The 16543-nt window shown below is 46.5% G+C and overlaps 1 protein-coding gene across 15 annotated transcripts in view; it reads left to right on the top strand.

The window, feature by feature from the left end:
* Positions 1-16543, top strand: part of dtnba (dystrobrevin, beta a) — a 694100-nt gene that overhangs the window by 234263 nt on the left and 443294 nt on the right. For all 15 annotated transcript variants that reach the window (XR_015079517.1, XM_085996923.1, XM_085996913.1 and 12 more), the window contains exon 3: positions 6549-6629. Coding sequence is in view for 14 of the 15 variants with exons in the window: in XM_085996913.1 (XP_085853039.1) it covers positions 6549-6629 (81 nt within the window). In the remaining variant the exon portion in view is untranslated. The remainder of the gene's footprint in view (positions 1-6548; positions 6630-16543) is intronic.

The following is a 16543-nucleotide window of genomic DNA, read 5'->3' as shown; positions in this document are numbered from 1 at the left end:
CGTTTTGGCGCCAAAGCTCGATGCTGCCGCCCGCCCTGCAGTTTTTCGCCAAAAAAACCCCCCCACCAAGCCCGCGCCCTTCGGCAAAACTGACTGGGTCTAAAAAAAACGTCCACTTCACCATGGCGGTTGGTTCGACGGGAAAGCTACTGTACAACGCAGATTCCATGACAGGGCGACGATTTGTATGCGACACTGGATCCCAGTGCAGTATTCTGCCAGCTTCAAGGCTCGATCTGCAATCCGGCGGGCGCGGTCCACCCCTCGAGGCAGCTAATGGCGCGGATGTCCGCACGTTCGGAAAACGGACAATCAATTTAACCTTCAGCGGACAGAGATTTGTTTGGGACTTTATTGTGGCTAAAGTTTCACAGGCTATCCTGGGGGCCGATTTTTTCTGCTCCAACGGCTTTCTGGTCGACGTCCAACACTGCCGACTCATAAATGCGTCCACTTTCCACCCACTGTCGTGTCATCGCAGCACCACCAGGTCCTGGTCGATTGCCTGTACGCTTGCAGCACAGGATGGGTTTACGCGCCTGCTCGGGGAGTTTCCAGAGCTCACCAGGCCTACTTTTTCGGCAGCAGTCACGAGGCACAGAGTGGTGCATCACATCACGACGAAGGGACCGCCGGTTTATGCCCGGGCACGTCGGTTGGAACCAGGCAAGCTCGCAGCGGCAAAAGCCGAGTTTCGCACCATGGAATGCCTTGGGATCGTCCAACGCTCCAATAGCCCTTGGTCCTCCCCACTGCATATCGCCCCCAAACCAGGCGGTGGCTGGCGACCTTGCGGGGATTACCGACGTCTAAATGAAGCCACTACACCGGACAGGTATCCAGTACCTCATATCCAGGACTTTTCGGCCCATCTGGCTGGCAACTCCGTTTTCTCCAAGGTGGATCTCGTCCGCGGTTACCACCCAATCCCGGTACACCCGCAAGATGTCCCCAAAACGGCGGTCATCACACCGTTCGGACTTTTCGAATTCCTCCGAATGCCTTTCGGGTTGAAAAACGCAGCGCAGGCCTTCCAACGGCTCATGGACTCTGTGTTATGAGATTTGCCTTTTTATTTTTGTTTACTTGGATGACATTCTCATCGCCAGTAGAGATTCGCAGGAACACCTACAGCATTTGCGCACACTTTTTGCCCATCTCAGCCAGCACGGCCTCATCATCAACCCCGCCAAATGCCAGTTTGGATTATCCAGCATCGATTTCCTGGGACACAATCACTTCAGATGGTGCCGTCCCACTAGCTACCAAGGTAGAAGCAGTTACAGCATTCCCACGGCCGCACACAGTCAAATCCCTGCAGGAGTTTCTGGGGATGGTGAACTTCTATCACCGGTTCGTCCCCAAAGTAGCCCAGTTGATGCAGCCGCTGTACGAAGCGCTCAAAGGGAAGTCGGGAGAGGACGCTATCACTTGGACGCCGCCGATGGACCAGGCGTTCCTTAACACCAAGGCGGCATTGGCAGACGCAACCATGCTTGCTCACCCGTTACCGGGTGCGACCATCGCCCTCACTACAGATGCCTCCGATTATGCTATCGGGGCGGTTCAAGAGCAATGGGTCGATGGTGCGTGGCAGTCGTTAGCATTCTTCATCCGCCAGCTTCGCAAGAACGAGCAAAAATATAGCACTTTCGACAGGGAGTTGTTGGCCCTGTTTTTAGCCGTCCGACACTTCCGTTTTCTCCTAGAAGGGCGTCCGTTTACTGCATTCGTGCACCACAAACGTTCGCAATGGCAAAAACGACAGAGCCTTGGTCAGCCCGCCAGCAGCGCCACCTCACCTTTATATCCGAATTTACGACGGATCTAAGGCACGTGTCCGGCAAAGATAATCTCGTGGCCGATTGTCTCTCCCGTTCTCCAGTCCAGGCAGTCCACCTGGGTATCGATTTCGTTGGGTTGGTAGAAGAGCAACTGGCAGATCCCGAAGTACAGGCATACGGACCACGCCTTCCAGTTGGCAGGTGGCCGATGTTAAGTTCCAGGCGGCGGGAACCACGCTTTTGTGTGACACATCCATGGGAGTGCCCAGGCCCATCGTGCCGTTGGAATGGCGTAAGAAAATTTTCCCGGCCATACATGGGTTATCGCACCCAGGGATGCGTGCTTCACAACGGCTAATGTCCCGTAAATTTGTCTGGAAAGGAATGCATTTGGACGTCCGGGACTGGACAAACCATTGCGTGGATTGTCAAAAAGTAAAAGTTAATCGCCATGTCAAAGCTCCACTGGCCGAATTTCCGGTGCCAGAACGCCGTTTCGACCACGTACACATGGACTTAGTGGGTCCTCTTCCCGTTTTGCGAGGTTTCACACATCTCCTAACGGTAGTGGACTGTACCACCAGGTGGCCAGAGGTGATCCCATTGAGTGCTACTGCTGCATCAGACGTCTCCCGGGCGTTCGTTTAATCGTGGGTAGCTCGTTTCGGGGTACCATCCGACATCTCCTCTGACAGAGGCCCACAATTTACGTCAGAGTTGTGGACAGCAGTCGCGCAAAGTTTGGGTGCCAAGCTGCAAGCGAATGGCCTGTGCGAGCGGTTCCATCGGTCGCTCAAGGCGTCACTCCGGGCCAGCTTGCGTGGTTCCAACTGGGTGGACAGACTCCCCTGGGTGTTAGTCAGCCTTCAAACAGCCCCCAAGGATGATCTCCAGTCTTCATCGGCCGAATTAGTCTACGGCCAGCCGCTTCGGGTACCAGGTGACTTTATCCCTTCACACACGGAATCGTGGTCTGCGGCTCAGCAGCTCCTCCAGCATCAGGAGGTGGCCAAGAATTTACTACCTATTCCAACCTCGAATCACAACCTACAGAGGCCTCACGTCCCGGCAGAGCTAATGAGCTCTGAGTATGTTTTTATTCGGCAGGAAGCTCAGAGGCCTGTTAAAACCACCTTATGCTGGACCGTTTCGTGTCATCTCATCGGGTGAAAATTTTTTCACGGTGGAAGTCGGTGGCAAACCAGTTACCATCTCTATCGACCGACTTAAACCGGCCCATCTCGATCGGAGTGAACCAGTCGTTGCTGCTCAACCGCCTCGCCGTGGTCGACCTCCGTTGACCGCCGGACCAGCTCGGCACCAGCCCGCCAGTGAACCGCCTGCATCGGTTTCCACGTCGCCTACACTAGCACCTCTTGTTTCCTCCATGCCTGTCGTGCCGCTCCAGACGCAGCCAAGAACCAACTCGCCCTTCAACGCTCCATTCCCGCTGCCTGAGTTTCGCCGTCGCTCGACCAGGCTTATCAAGCCTCCTGTTCGTTTGACACTTTCTGTTAAAGAGCATTCTGAGGAGGCGCCTGTGGCGGAGCCACTAAGAGACTCAGAACATTTGAGAATAATCTCTTTAACTGCATTGTAGTGCAGCCACGCACTGCACCTTTGAACTGTTTGTTAACTATACTGTATGTACCTTCCTATACTCTGCGTGATGACGTCATGACGCCGATCCCGTGACTGCCAGTGGCGCGAAGAACGCCATGACGTCGGTTTCCAGAACCTTCCAGCAGTCTTCGAGTGCCTCGCAGCCTGAACAGACCTGTATACATCCTCTCCTGTAGTTTACTAGTTAACTTCGTTGTTATTAAACTTTGTTGTTTTGATTTACTGAGTCGAACTGCAATTATTCAGATAGGAACTACCGTTCCTACAGTATTCTGTTATTTGTTCAAAGAATTTCAGCACAACAATCAATTCGATTACTTGAAATTAATATTAAATATTCAACATTTTGTGTCACTGTTGAAATGAAATTGGGAGTATAAAGACGCAGGAGAGTGATTATTTTAATAGTCCTTTTTAGGAAAGAATGTTTTCTCTTCGCTGTGTTGGTCTGATAATTAAGTACAATGAAAACAAATAATTGTGATAGGTGAAAGGCCAAGGCCCAAATGCAGGACAGCACTAAGCTTGAATAAGTACAAGAGCAGACATGGCAATTTGAACAATAGCGGTTAGATGATGTCAAGCTTAGATGTTAAAAGCCTGTTGAATGTAGGAAGTAGGTAACGTTAAGGAGGGAAAGAATCCTCAAGTTTTTGATGTTCTGGAAAGAATGAGTTGGTGAAGAAAAAATCCCTAGGTCATTTTCTTTTTTTCCCTCTGGGTTTTATAAGATTTTTTCCCCCAGTTTCCCCACTCTTTCTCGGCCTGTGCCACGGGTGCTAAAGTAGGGAGATGTCTGGCTTCCAGGGAGCCCTGTGAGCAAACAGTATGAGATAGATGAGGAACAGTTGAGGTACATAGTCCTATTGTTCCCACTGGAGAATTGTGGGGTGAAAAATGGCCGATGACCTTGTGGAACAGCATTCTTAACCTACATTGCTCATTCACAAATTATGAATAAGCAATTAAAAAAATATATTAATTTCTCCCTCAATATAATGAGTATTAAGAAGCCAAGCAAAATTTACAATAATTTAGTGCATTAAGGAGCCCGATCCTAGCAGCCAAGAGGTGCCAGGGACTGCCCAGGTTCAACAACCCCCTTAAATCCCCCCACCCCTTGATCAAAGACCTGACAGCCTCCACTTTGGACCGCAACATGACCTAGCAAAAGATCTGCTATCGTACTCATGTTTAGTTCTGTTGACTTTCTTATACTACGTGCTTTTTCAGCTTTGCTCTCCAATTTTTTTTAAAAATTGATTACCTTTTTCCATTTTTAAATTTTACTGTAATTCTTTATTTTCATATTGGTGCTCCCTCATATCTTCATTATCTCAACTTTCTAGTTTTCCTTTATTTTCTTGCTTCCTTACAAAGCAGATTGTTTTGGGGTGGAACACGAGTGCAGTTTAGGTGCTGATGGAGTTGTGTTCTGGTCGTGTTTACTGTGTGTAACGAGGTACTCCCAGATGATTTTGCCACGTACAGGGTCTGAGTTTGTAGCCTTGCTGGAAATTATCAGACGGGATGTGTTTGGTTATTCTGGTGTACCGGGTCCCTGGAAATGCAGGTGGCTTGACTGCAAGCACAGAGAGGTCACTTAAATTGGCTTCTGAGGTAAAGATTTAAAACTTTAGATGAAAGAGCAGCTCTCCAGCTGAAGCACAGAATTTTACTGGTACCCTGTACTAGAATTAGTTTTGCCATTGATCTGTTAAATGGAGCAAACTGGCACATTTTCTGATGCTTTTCTATTCGGAATGTTGCTTTATATAATCCTGGCAAACAGTCAAAGTCATCTATATGGAAATAATGGAGTTTCCATTGTTTTTGAAAAGAATTGCAATTGGTTTTGCAATGAGATATGGGGGCTACTGACATAACTAACACAGAACACCAGAAAAGGTCTGCTCTTTCAACAACCATGTTGATCAGTTTAAGTTATCTTCTAGATTAAGGAAAAAGCCACTGCAATAATAATGGTTGCTGAAATAATGATTTCTTCGTTCTGCACTGTAATGAGGGCAGATCACAGGTTCTGCAAAATTCACACCATCTATAAGGCACAAGTAAGGAGTGTGATGGAATACTCTCCACTTGCCTGAATGAGTGCAGCTCCAACAACACTCGAAGGTCAACACCATCCAGGACAAAGCAGCCCGCTTGATTGGCACCCCATCCACCACCTTAAACATTCGTTCCCTCCACCATCGGCATACCGTGGCTGCAGTGTGTACCATCTACAAGATGCACTGCAGCAACTCGCCAAGGCTTCTTTGGCAGCACCTCCCAAACCCGCAACCTCTGCCACCTAGAAGGACAAGGACAGCAGACACATGGGAACACCACCACCTCCAAGTTCCCCTTCAAGTCACACACCATCTTGACTTGGAAGTATATTGCTGTTCCTTCATCGCTGGGTCAAAATCCTGGAACTCCTTCCCTAACAGCACTGTGGGAGTACCATCACCACACGGACTGCAGAGGTTCAAGGTGGCAGCTCACCACCACCTTCTCGAGGGCAATTAGGGATGGGCAATAAATGCTGGCCTTGCCAGCGACGCCCACATCCCGTGAATGAATAAAAAAAATATACTGACATATTTCAAATAAATACAGAACTCCAGATTAACATTTTAAAGAAATAGATCAACCATTCTTCAATCCAATGCAAATATCACATATACATTAAAAAAATGAAATGCAACGTAACTTCACATTTTAATAAGTTTTATAACCTTGAATACTGCAAGTTAAAGTTATGGAGCTGTGTGTGGAATGTTATATTGTCACACCACTCAACTGTTGAAGCATATTGTGCCATGAGCAGTATTAACTATTGTATGTTAAACATGTATCTAGTAAAATTCTTATTTTTAATCCATCCATGTGGGCTGGATTCAAGCTGAAAGTCTGGGGCTGGAAAGACAATGTTGTAATCCACTACATCACCCACTCTCCAAAGTAATTTGTTTTTCTAATTCCAATATTCAGCAAAATGAGTTTCCAAGCGGATTTTTCCATTTAACTGATAACAGGTATTAATTCTGTTGGAAATACAATTAATGCCATGGTGCCATCAGGGACTTGGTCTTTTTATGGCTGTACATAAGATGACTTATTTTGTTTTCTTTCCAGGGGCCCAAAATTATGACGTAATCAGGCTTTCAACCTATCGGACAGCATGCAAGCTGCGATTTGTGCAAAAAAGATGCAATCGTAAGTATTAACTCAACGTAAATTATTTCTTTCAAGAAAAGAATTGAATTCATGGGTGGAGGTGAGTCATTCAGTATAAGGAAATTTTGAAGTGAAGGTGACTTGCTGCACATACGGGTGGAATTTCCTGTGTATTTATGCCCAAAGACCTGCGTAATCAGGATGTAAAACAAATACCCGGTATAAAAGAGTAAGAAAACTTGGGTGTGAATGTGTTATGCACATAATTACACTACTACAGAATTTCCTGCAATTACACTGGTTCAAACGGGTGTAAAAGTAAGCCCAGAAATTTAGGTGCAGCAGGAAACAGTCATTTTTCTAGTGTTTTATTTGGCCAGATTTTGCTGTAGCAGGACAGCAAATGGCATCTGTCGTTAGTTAGACTTGCCCTTGTATGTTTAGGTTTTTTAATTTTTTGCGTAGCAAGTTGTTGAAAGTGTAAGCTGATAATGGCCCGAATTTTGCAGTTAGTGCCGAAGGAATGGCGTTACGCTGATGGCTGCCCACAGCGTTTTCGCGGGCTTTTGTGCGGAGACTTGCTGTCACTGGGTGTCTGATCCAGTGCGGTGCCCTCTACAGGGGATCTGTGGCGTGTGAGCAGGGAAAGCTACAACGAGGCTCGTCAACCAATCAGATTGAAGGACCCTCACTTAAACACGCAGGGCTGGATTTTCCGAATGGAGGTGGGTTGGCGTCGGGACTTTTAGTCGGCGGGTTCTGGTCCCGCTCCTGGCTCCAGCTGGTCTGCTGACGCAGTCCCCTGCTGATTGGGCTCATTAAGCCCGCCGGGCGCGTTACCCGCCCTGATCACAAGGTGCGGGTCTGCTGAGCTGCTCTGATGGAGTTTGCAGCAGGTGTATTTAAGGGGGCCGTGTCCCCATTGGCTCTTACTTTGTTTTTGATGCTCCTGAGTGCTGGTGCTGTCAATGATGTCTGCAGAGAGACCAAAGGGACTAAATTAAAAAGCAGAACCACAAAGGTCATTGTTGTGTATGTACCTTTAAGGGAATAACTGGTCTCAGACTGCAGTACCGGCAGTGACCACCCCTGTATAAAAGGCCCTAGCAGGCTTCTGTAGTTTCAGTGTCCAGGTTGTCTCCATTCAGTAAAGACTTGTTATAATCAACTCCTGCAGTCCGTGTCTCAATTATACACGGACATAATAGTCATAATCTCTAGATTATTACCAGAGTCACGAGCAAATTTGCATAGCGTCAATAGGATCGGGGAGATGAATGCGTGGCTCAAAGATTGGTGTGGGAGAAGTGGGTTTCGATTTGTGGGGCACTGGCACCAGTACTGGGGAAAGAGAGAGCTGTTCCGTTGGGACGGACTACACTTGAACCGTGCTGGGACCAGAGTTCTAGCAAATCGAATAACTAGGGAGGTAGATAGGGCTTTAAACTAAATAAGAAGGGGGGAGGGTCCTGTTGGAGAGAAATCTAGAATGCTAAAGAGATAAGACAAGGAAGCAGTGCAGGAAAGTGATTGGGGTAAGGATAACCAGATTGTGTCAGGAAGGGACAGAGCGTACAAACAAAGGATTGCACTAACAAATAGGGTCCAGGTAAGAAAAAATGGTAATAAGACAAATAGGGCCATAGTACACACAAATGTTCAGATGTCTAAATATATTAAAAAGCCAAATCTAAAGGCACTGTATCTGACTGCACGGAGCATTCGTAATAAGGTAGACTAATTAATAGCGCAAATAGATGTAAATGGATACGATATATTTGTGATTACGGAGACATGGCTGCAGGGTGACCAAGGTTGGTGTTGAATATCCAAGGATATTTGATATTTTGGAAGGACAGGCAAAAAGGAAAAGGAGGTGGAGTGGCGTTGTTAGTAAAAGATGAAATGAGAACAATAGTGGGAAAGGATATTGGCTTAGAAAATCAAGATGTAGAATCAGTCTGGGTGGAGCAAAAAAGGGGCAGAAAACATTGGTGGGAGTTGTCTATAGGCCTCCAAATAGTAGTGGTAATGTAGGGGAAGGCATCAAACAGGAAATTAGAGATGCATGTAACAAGGGTACTACAGTAATCATGGGTGACTTTCATCTACATATAGACTGGCCAAACTAAATTAGCAATAATACTGTGGAGGATGAATTCCTGGAGTGTGTATATGAGAGTTTTTTTAGACCAGTACGTTGAGGAGCCAACTAAGGAACAGGCTATCCTAGATTGGGTATTGTGCAATGAGAAGGGGTTAATTAATCATCTTGTGCGGGGTCCTTTAGGGAAGAGTGACCATAACATGATAGAATTCTTCATTAAGATGGAAAGTGAAGAAGTCCAATCTGAAACTAGGGTCCTAAATCTAAACAAAGGAAACTACGAAGGTATGAGGAGTGAGTTGGCTATGATAGATTGGGGAGCTTCATTAAAAGGCATGACAGTGAATAGGCAATGGTTAACATTTAAGGAACGAATGCATGAATTGTAACAGTTATACATTCCTTTCTGGCACAAAAACACAAAAGGAAAAGCAGCCCAACCATGGCTAACAAAAGAAATTAAGGATAGTACTCGATCCAAAGAGGAGTCATATAAAGTTGCCAGAAAAAGTAGCAAGCCTGAGGATTGGGAGCAGTTTAGAGTTCAGCAAAAAAGGACCAAGAGATTGATTAAGAGGGGAAAAATAGACTATGAGTAAACTTGCAAGGAACATAAAAGCGGATTGTAAAAGCTTCTACAAGTATGTAAAAAGAAAAAGATTTGTGAAGACAAATGAAGGTCTCTTACAGTCAGAAACAGGAGAATTTATAATGGGGAACAAGGAAATGGCAGAGCATTAAAGAAATACTTTGGTTCTGTCTTCACAGAAGAGGACACAAATAACTTCCCAGAAATGCTAGGGAACCAAGGGTCTAGTGAGAAGGAGGAATTAAAGGAAATTAGGACCGGTGTAGGTTGCTCAAAGGTGTCACTAAGCAAATGGGGATATTCAACCAGCCCGACAACTTGTGAATGTGGAACTGAGGCACAGACTATGCAACATCTTCTGCAATGCCCATCGTTAGAGGAACCCTGCACTGTTGCAGATCTTGCCGAATTCAACAACAAGGCGCAAAAATGTGTCCAGTTCTGGCTGGGCTATGTATAGACTGTCCGTGGACACGATAAGAAGAAGTAGTATTGGTAAAAAAATAGTGCAGGAGAAATTAATGGGACTGAAAGCCAATAAATCCCCAGGGCCTGATAATCTGCATCCCAGAGTACTAAAAGAGGTAGCCATGGGAATTGTGGATGCATTAATTGTCATCTTCCAAAATTCTATAGCTTATGAAACAGTTCCTGCAGATTGGGGGGTGGCAAATGTAAACCCACTATTTAAAAAAAGGAGGGAGAGAGAAAACAGGGAACTATAGATCAGTTAGCCTAACATCAGTAGTAGGGAAAATGCTAGAGTCTATTATAAAGGATGTGATAACAGGACACTTAGAAAATATCAATGGGATTAGACAAAGTCAACATGGATTTATGAAAGGGAAATCGTGTTTGACAAAAGTTTTTTGAGGATTTAACTGGTAGAATAGACAAGGGAGAACCAGTGGGTGTGGTGTATTTGGATTTTCAGAAAGCCTTTGATAAAGTCCCACATAAGAGGTTAGTGTGCAAAATTAAAGCACATGGGATTGGGGGTAATGTACTGGCATGGATTGAAAATTGGTTAACAGACAGGAAACAGAGAGTAGGAATAAATGGATCTTTTTCAGGGTGGCATGCGGTGACTAGTGGGGTACCGCAGGGATCAATGCTTGGGCCCCAGCCATTCACAATATATATGTCAATGATTTGGATGAGGGAACCAAATGTGATCCTTCCAAGTTTGTTGACGACACAAAACTAGGTGGGATTGTGAGTTGTGAGGATGATGCAAAGAGGCTTTAAGGCGATTTAGACAAGTTGAGTGAGTTGGCAAATACATGGCAGATGCAGTATAACGTGGGTAAATGTGAAGTTATCCACTTCGGTAGGAAAAACAAAGGCAGAGTATTATTTAAATGGTGATAGATTGGGAAATGTTGATGTAAAAAGGGACCTGGGTGTCCTTGTACACCAGTCACTGAAAGCAAACATGCAGGTGCAGCAAGCAGTTAGGAAGGCAAATGGCATGTTGGCCTTCATTGCAAGAGGATTTGAGTACAGGAGCAAGGATGTCTTACTGCAGTTATACAGGGCCTTGGTGAGACCACACCTGAAGCACTGTGCCCAGTTTTGGTCTCCTTACCTAAGAAAGTATATACTTGCCATAGAGGGAGTGCAGCGAAGGTTCAGCAGACTGATTCCTGGGATGGCAGGACTGTCGTATGAGAAGAGATTGGGTCGACTAGGCCTGTATTCACTAGAGTTTAGAAGAATGAGAGGGGATCTCATTGAAACGTGTAAAATTCTGACAGGGCTAGACAGAGTGGATGTAGGGAGAATGTTTTCCCCTGGTTGGGTACTCGAGAACGAGGGATCACAGTCTCAGGATACGGGTAAGGACATTTAGGACTGAGATGAGGAGAAATTTCTTCACTCAGAGGGTGGTGAACCTGTGGTATTCTCTACCACAGACAGCTGTGGAGGCCAAGTCACTGAATATATTTAAGAAGGAGATAGATTTCTAGACACAAAAAGAAGCATCAAGGGGTATGGGGAGAGAGCAGCAATATGGGTTTGAGATAGAGGATCAGCCATGATCATATTGAATGGCGGAGCAGGCTCGAGGGGCCGAATGGCCTACTCCTGCTCCTATTTTTCTATGTTTCTAAAGGCTGCTCCCCGCTTCAACGATGACTCCTCCATGTTCTTCTGGAGGGAGTCAGAGGATGTAGACAGGTACTATTCCCAGTAGATGGAAGAAGGAAACCTCCTCAGCAGACACAGGCATCCTGGCTGCAAATAGCTGAGGAGGTAACTGCAAGGTGTTTGTTCAGTCACACCTGGGTCCAATGCAGGAAGAGGCTCAATGATCTCCTGCGTTCTGGAAAAGTGAGTATAAAAGCAAACTTACCTTAATTCTGCTGTGTCTATCATCACATCCCCATCACTCTGCATTGCCAACCCTACTCCTGCACATCCTAACACACCCCAACATCCCTTGCACCCAACATCCCTCTCTCCCTATGTACAGAATTACATCCCCGTCTTACTATGCACCCTTCACACCCACCCTCAATGTTATGCAATGACAACAACTAACAACTCAAAAGGAGGAAACTTGGTAATGGGAACCCACTCCATCATAATCTCCTTCTAACCATCTATCCTATCCATTCTTTACATTAATTCCATCACTCTCACTGAAACTCCACTTCTTTCCCTCATTGCAGGAAAAGAGAGTCCACAAGGAGAGGGAAAGAACACGAGGAGGACCACCATCGTTCTCAGAGCTCACCCACGCTGAGGAGGCAGCTCTCGACATTGTGGGAACAGTTGAAGAGCTCGAAGTAGGGGATGGAGAGAGGGGCTCAATAGATCAACCTGGTGACAAAATAATTCTCCATCCATCTTATTTGGCATTCATGAGTGACTCATATGGGATCTGATGTCAGTGGCAATCGAATGCTCATCATGTGCACAATGGGATGTGTCTGCAATCTACATATCACATGTCTAACTCATGCCTTTACTCTCCCACAGGACCATCGAAGAGCCCCCCTCCCTACTGTCCAGGAGGAAGAGCAGGAGGATCCTCAGAGGATGCAGCATCCTCTGAGGGAGCAGCATCAGCAGAAATGAGTTCATCCAGCACCAGTGCAGAGACGCACACCTCGGTGGATCGTATGCGACATAGAGTAGTGTTGTCACCTGGTTAATCACAACTCGCGAGTTAGCAGGAGCAGATGGTGGAGACAGGGACAGCAGTGGAGAGTCCTTGTCGGAGGCCGCAGGATGCTCCTTGCTCAGCTGCATGTAAATGCTGAGTCTCGGGGTGGGGGGGGGGGGGCATCCAGAAAGAGAGTTTCAAGACCAAGTGCAGGAGGCTCTGACTGGGTTTGCAATCATGTTGACTGCGAGTATGCAGAGAATGGAGGAGTCCATCTCAAATATGAGCAACGCCGTGGCACACGCAATGGTAAATGTAGGTGCCGCCATGGAAAGGATGGCAACCTCCATGGAGGATAAATCGCCAGACTCAGAGCAGCATGGTAGCTCTACTAAATAGATGATCTGCTATGGAGGATAGATGGGCATCTTTCGAGGAGAGAAACCAGAGGTTCATGGATGTCCCCATTATGAAGAATGTCAGTACAGACACGGGTCCTCATGGCCCCACTGATGTGCAGCAAGGCGCTCTCCAGCTACTTGCTAGCAGAGAAGTGCAGGTGGCCCATGAGAGGGATGATGGTGGGAGGCGACATATAAGTGGGGGCTCCTCTCCAAGCGCTCAAACTGCCAACCCCTCGGTTAGAGCCCCAGATGGCTCCCCGAACAGTGATTGCTGAGTCTGTCCCTGTGCAGCTGCAGGAGGAGCAGACTTTGGCGGGACCCTCACAGGCTCCAAAACCCAGAGGACGACCGCCAAAGGTGCCTAAACAGACGCAGCAGGGAAGTGAGCAGGCTGCCTCTACATCTGCTGAAGCCATGGGTAGCACCACGTAGAAGCGCGTGTAAGAGAAAGCTGCCACTTGGTCACAAGGGTACTCACTTGGGTGTCCTGCTAGAAATCAGTGTTAAGTTTATGTTCTTTTATTCTGTTTGTAATAAATGACTATTCTGTGAATGTTTGAACTCGTTGCCATATGTGTGGTCACAATTTGGATTGGCACAGTGAGGGTGCCTTTTATGTCCAGCAATGGTGGTGACAGTGCAAGGAATGCACAGATCATTATAGAGATCCTCTATGGTGTTGAAGTGTAGTCATGGCAACTTTCACGTGCATGTGGCAGCCACATGTCTGTGCTGCATAAATGTATGTGAATCTGGCATTGATCAGGCCATCCCTGGCATCACAGGCAGCAATGTGCTTGCGTGCTGGTCGCAATGGGCCAGGCGCCTCCTCCAGGTATTTCTCATCTGGGACTTCATTCTGCTCCTCCTCTGAAGAGGCTGTGCGCTCTGCGCCTTGTTCCTCATCCAACGCCAATCCTTGCTGCAGTGCGATGTTGTGCAGGGCACAGCAGACAACGACAACTCTCGAGATCCTGGCTGGTGCGTACTGTAGGGCTCCACCAGATCTGTCCAGGCATCTGAAGTGCTTTTTGAGCAACCCTATTATTTGCTCTTTGAGACTTCTGGTGGAAATGTGGCTTTGATTGTAACGCTCCTCAGACTCGTTTGATGGCCTCCTAAACAGTGTCATTAGGCACGTCTTCAGGGGATAGCCCTTGTCTTCAAGGAGCCAGCCAGAAAGTTCGCTTGGCGGAGTGAAGAGCTGAGGGACAGTGGACTGGCGCAGGATGCAAGAGTCATGGCAGCTGCCAGGGAACTTGGCGCACACTTGCATGATGCTCTTCCTATGGTTGCACACCAGCTGCACATTAAGGGAATGGAAGTCTTTATGGTTTGTGGTTGACAAATACAGCTGGGTTCTGATGGGGTGCCCTGATGGACAGATGTGTGCAGTCAATGACGCCCTGCACCCGTGGGAAGCCAGCCAGATTGACAAAGCCTAGTGCCAGCGCGGTAACACTTGCCTCATCAGTGGAAAAGTGGATGTAATTGAGGGACTTTGCAAAGAGGACATCGGTGACCTGTGTGATGCATATGTGGGCGGCCGACTGGGAGATGCCGCTAATGTCTGCTACTGATCCCTGGAAGGACCCAGATGCAAAGAAGTTGAGGGTGGTGGTGACTTTGACAGCCATTGGTAAGGCGTGTTCACCCGCTCCTCTGAGCTGCAGGTCTTAATTTAGCATTGCGCAAATGTCTGCGACTACCTCTCACAAATGTCTCGGCCTGCTTTGGCACTGCTGCTCAGTCATGTTGAGGAAGCTCATCCTCTGTCTGTAAACCCTGTGTTGGGAGTATCTCCTGTGCTGATGACCTCTGCCCTGCGCAGCATCAGGTGGTTGAGAAGGTTGGTGCTCTTGTTGGTGCCGCTGCTCTGCCTGGTTCTGCTGCTGCTGCGGCTGATTCTCTTCAGATTCTGAGGACCAGGGTGAGAGAGTATAAAGCGTTGCCATTCTGCTTTATATATGGCAGTTGAGGATGAGATGTTAGCATTCAGTCGATGGGGAGAGAGGTTATTTCAAGTAGGTGATGGCGTATATAGATTAGCACCACACACTTACAGCCTCAAAACAGATCAAAATGTGTGTTCCAAATTCTGAAATCAGCAACCTTTGACATTTGAAATTGAACAGAAGTAAGAGTTCAGCTTTTACACTGCAATTGCATCTGTGAACTATTCAGCTCGTTGGTGCTCCTGACATACTCACATGACGTGATCTTCGAACGTAGTGAAACCCATTAAAAATGTGTGAAAATAGGCAAAGGCTGTCAAAATAGCAGTTAACAAGCACTTAACAAGGAGTTAAGTATCTTAAATCCCTCACACGGCGCTTGGTGTCGCAGACCTGACACTTTGGAAACTCACATGGAGGTGGGAAAATCAAATTTAACAGCTGACCCGCCTCCAAACCCACCCTCTGAGCGCCGGCAAAATCGTGGCCGCAGAGTCTAAACAAGGAAGTATAAATTAACTGTAAATATTGAAAGCAAAATAAAGATTGGGAAAGAAAGATGGGATTAAAGAGAGAGATAAAAGAGACAGACAGAAAAAGTTTTTTTTAATTTTAAAAAAAAGTCTCCCAACACTAATTACATTCTGAAGGTAAGAGACTCCACACTTGCAAAATTAAATTTTCAGGGCCAGAGAGGTTGTTTGGCAGTAATTATGACTGATCACTTGCACCTGAATGCACCAGCCCTAACTTTTTCTGCCATGGGTAACTAATGGATCAGTACAGCAACTTCATGCCCTTACATGTATTTCAATGCCGAGTCTATTGGCGAGGCACTGTCACAGCCCAGCCTGTGGAGGAGCAGGGTAACTCAGGCTGCAACTTCCGGATTGCCGCGTTTAACTGCGCATGTGCCGACTCCGGAAATTGCTTTCCAATTTACTCCATTATAACGGTGAGCGCTGTCAGCCTCACTGTTATTCTCAACACAAAATCTGGGGAACAGGGCAAGCAGCTTTGTATCCCCTTAACCAATCAGATTGAAGCATTGTGAAATTAACAGTTCAACAACTGAGAAGGAAGTGTAAGTGAGAGTGGGTGAATTCAATTCCAAATCAGGTACAGAAAGAGAAATGGAGAGGGAAAGAAAGATTGGATTAAGAGAGAAAGGAAGAGACGGAAAGGAAAAGTAAAAAAAATAAATTTAAAATTAAAAGTTGTTTAAATCTCCAACAATTAAAATCTGAAGGTATTAGACTTGATACTTGTACAGGAAACTTTTTTTTATCCGGGACCGACGTGGTGCCGATTCATCAAAAATTCCGGATAACCGAAAGCTATAGTAAAAGATACGGAGCTGAGAGCTCCGTATAAAGCAACAAACCCTGTTGGTTCAGAACAATGGCCACAAGTTCCAAGCGTCTCTGTAGCTTAGCAACAGCTGCAGCCACACCCTTGCACAGCAACAGATCGAGGAAGGCAAGTAATAAAACTTACCTGAACCTACTCCTGAATTTTGCCGGTTAACCGAGATTTCCGGTTATTTAGGTGCCGGTAAATCGAAAGTTTCCTGTAATAGCTAATTTTCAGTGCCAAAGGTTGACTGGCAGTAATGAACACTTATCATGTCATTTAAAAGAATACTTAGACAGGAATGGACAAGACTTAACTTTATGTGGCGAGTTTAGTTCATATCTACTGTGCAAATGCAGCAACTTTACGCCATTCAATGCATTTCAATGGTGAAGCAGACAGTGAGGTGCCGTTTTCACAAAACTGAACGGCG

This window comes from Somniosus microcephalus, chromosome 9, assembly GCF_052327205.1.
Source record: "Somniosus microcephalus isolate GS21.2 chromosome 9, FLI_Smic_1.0, whole genome shotgun sequence".
NCBI classification, from domain to species: Eukaryota; Metazoa; Chordata; class Chondrichthyes; order Squaliformes; family Somniosidae; genus Somniosus; species Somniosus microcephalus.
This window is presented reverse-complemented; position numbering and strand designations above follow the sequence as displayed.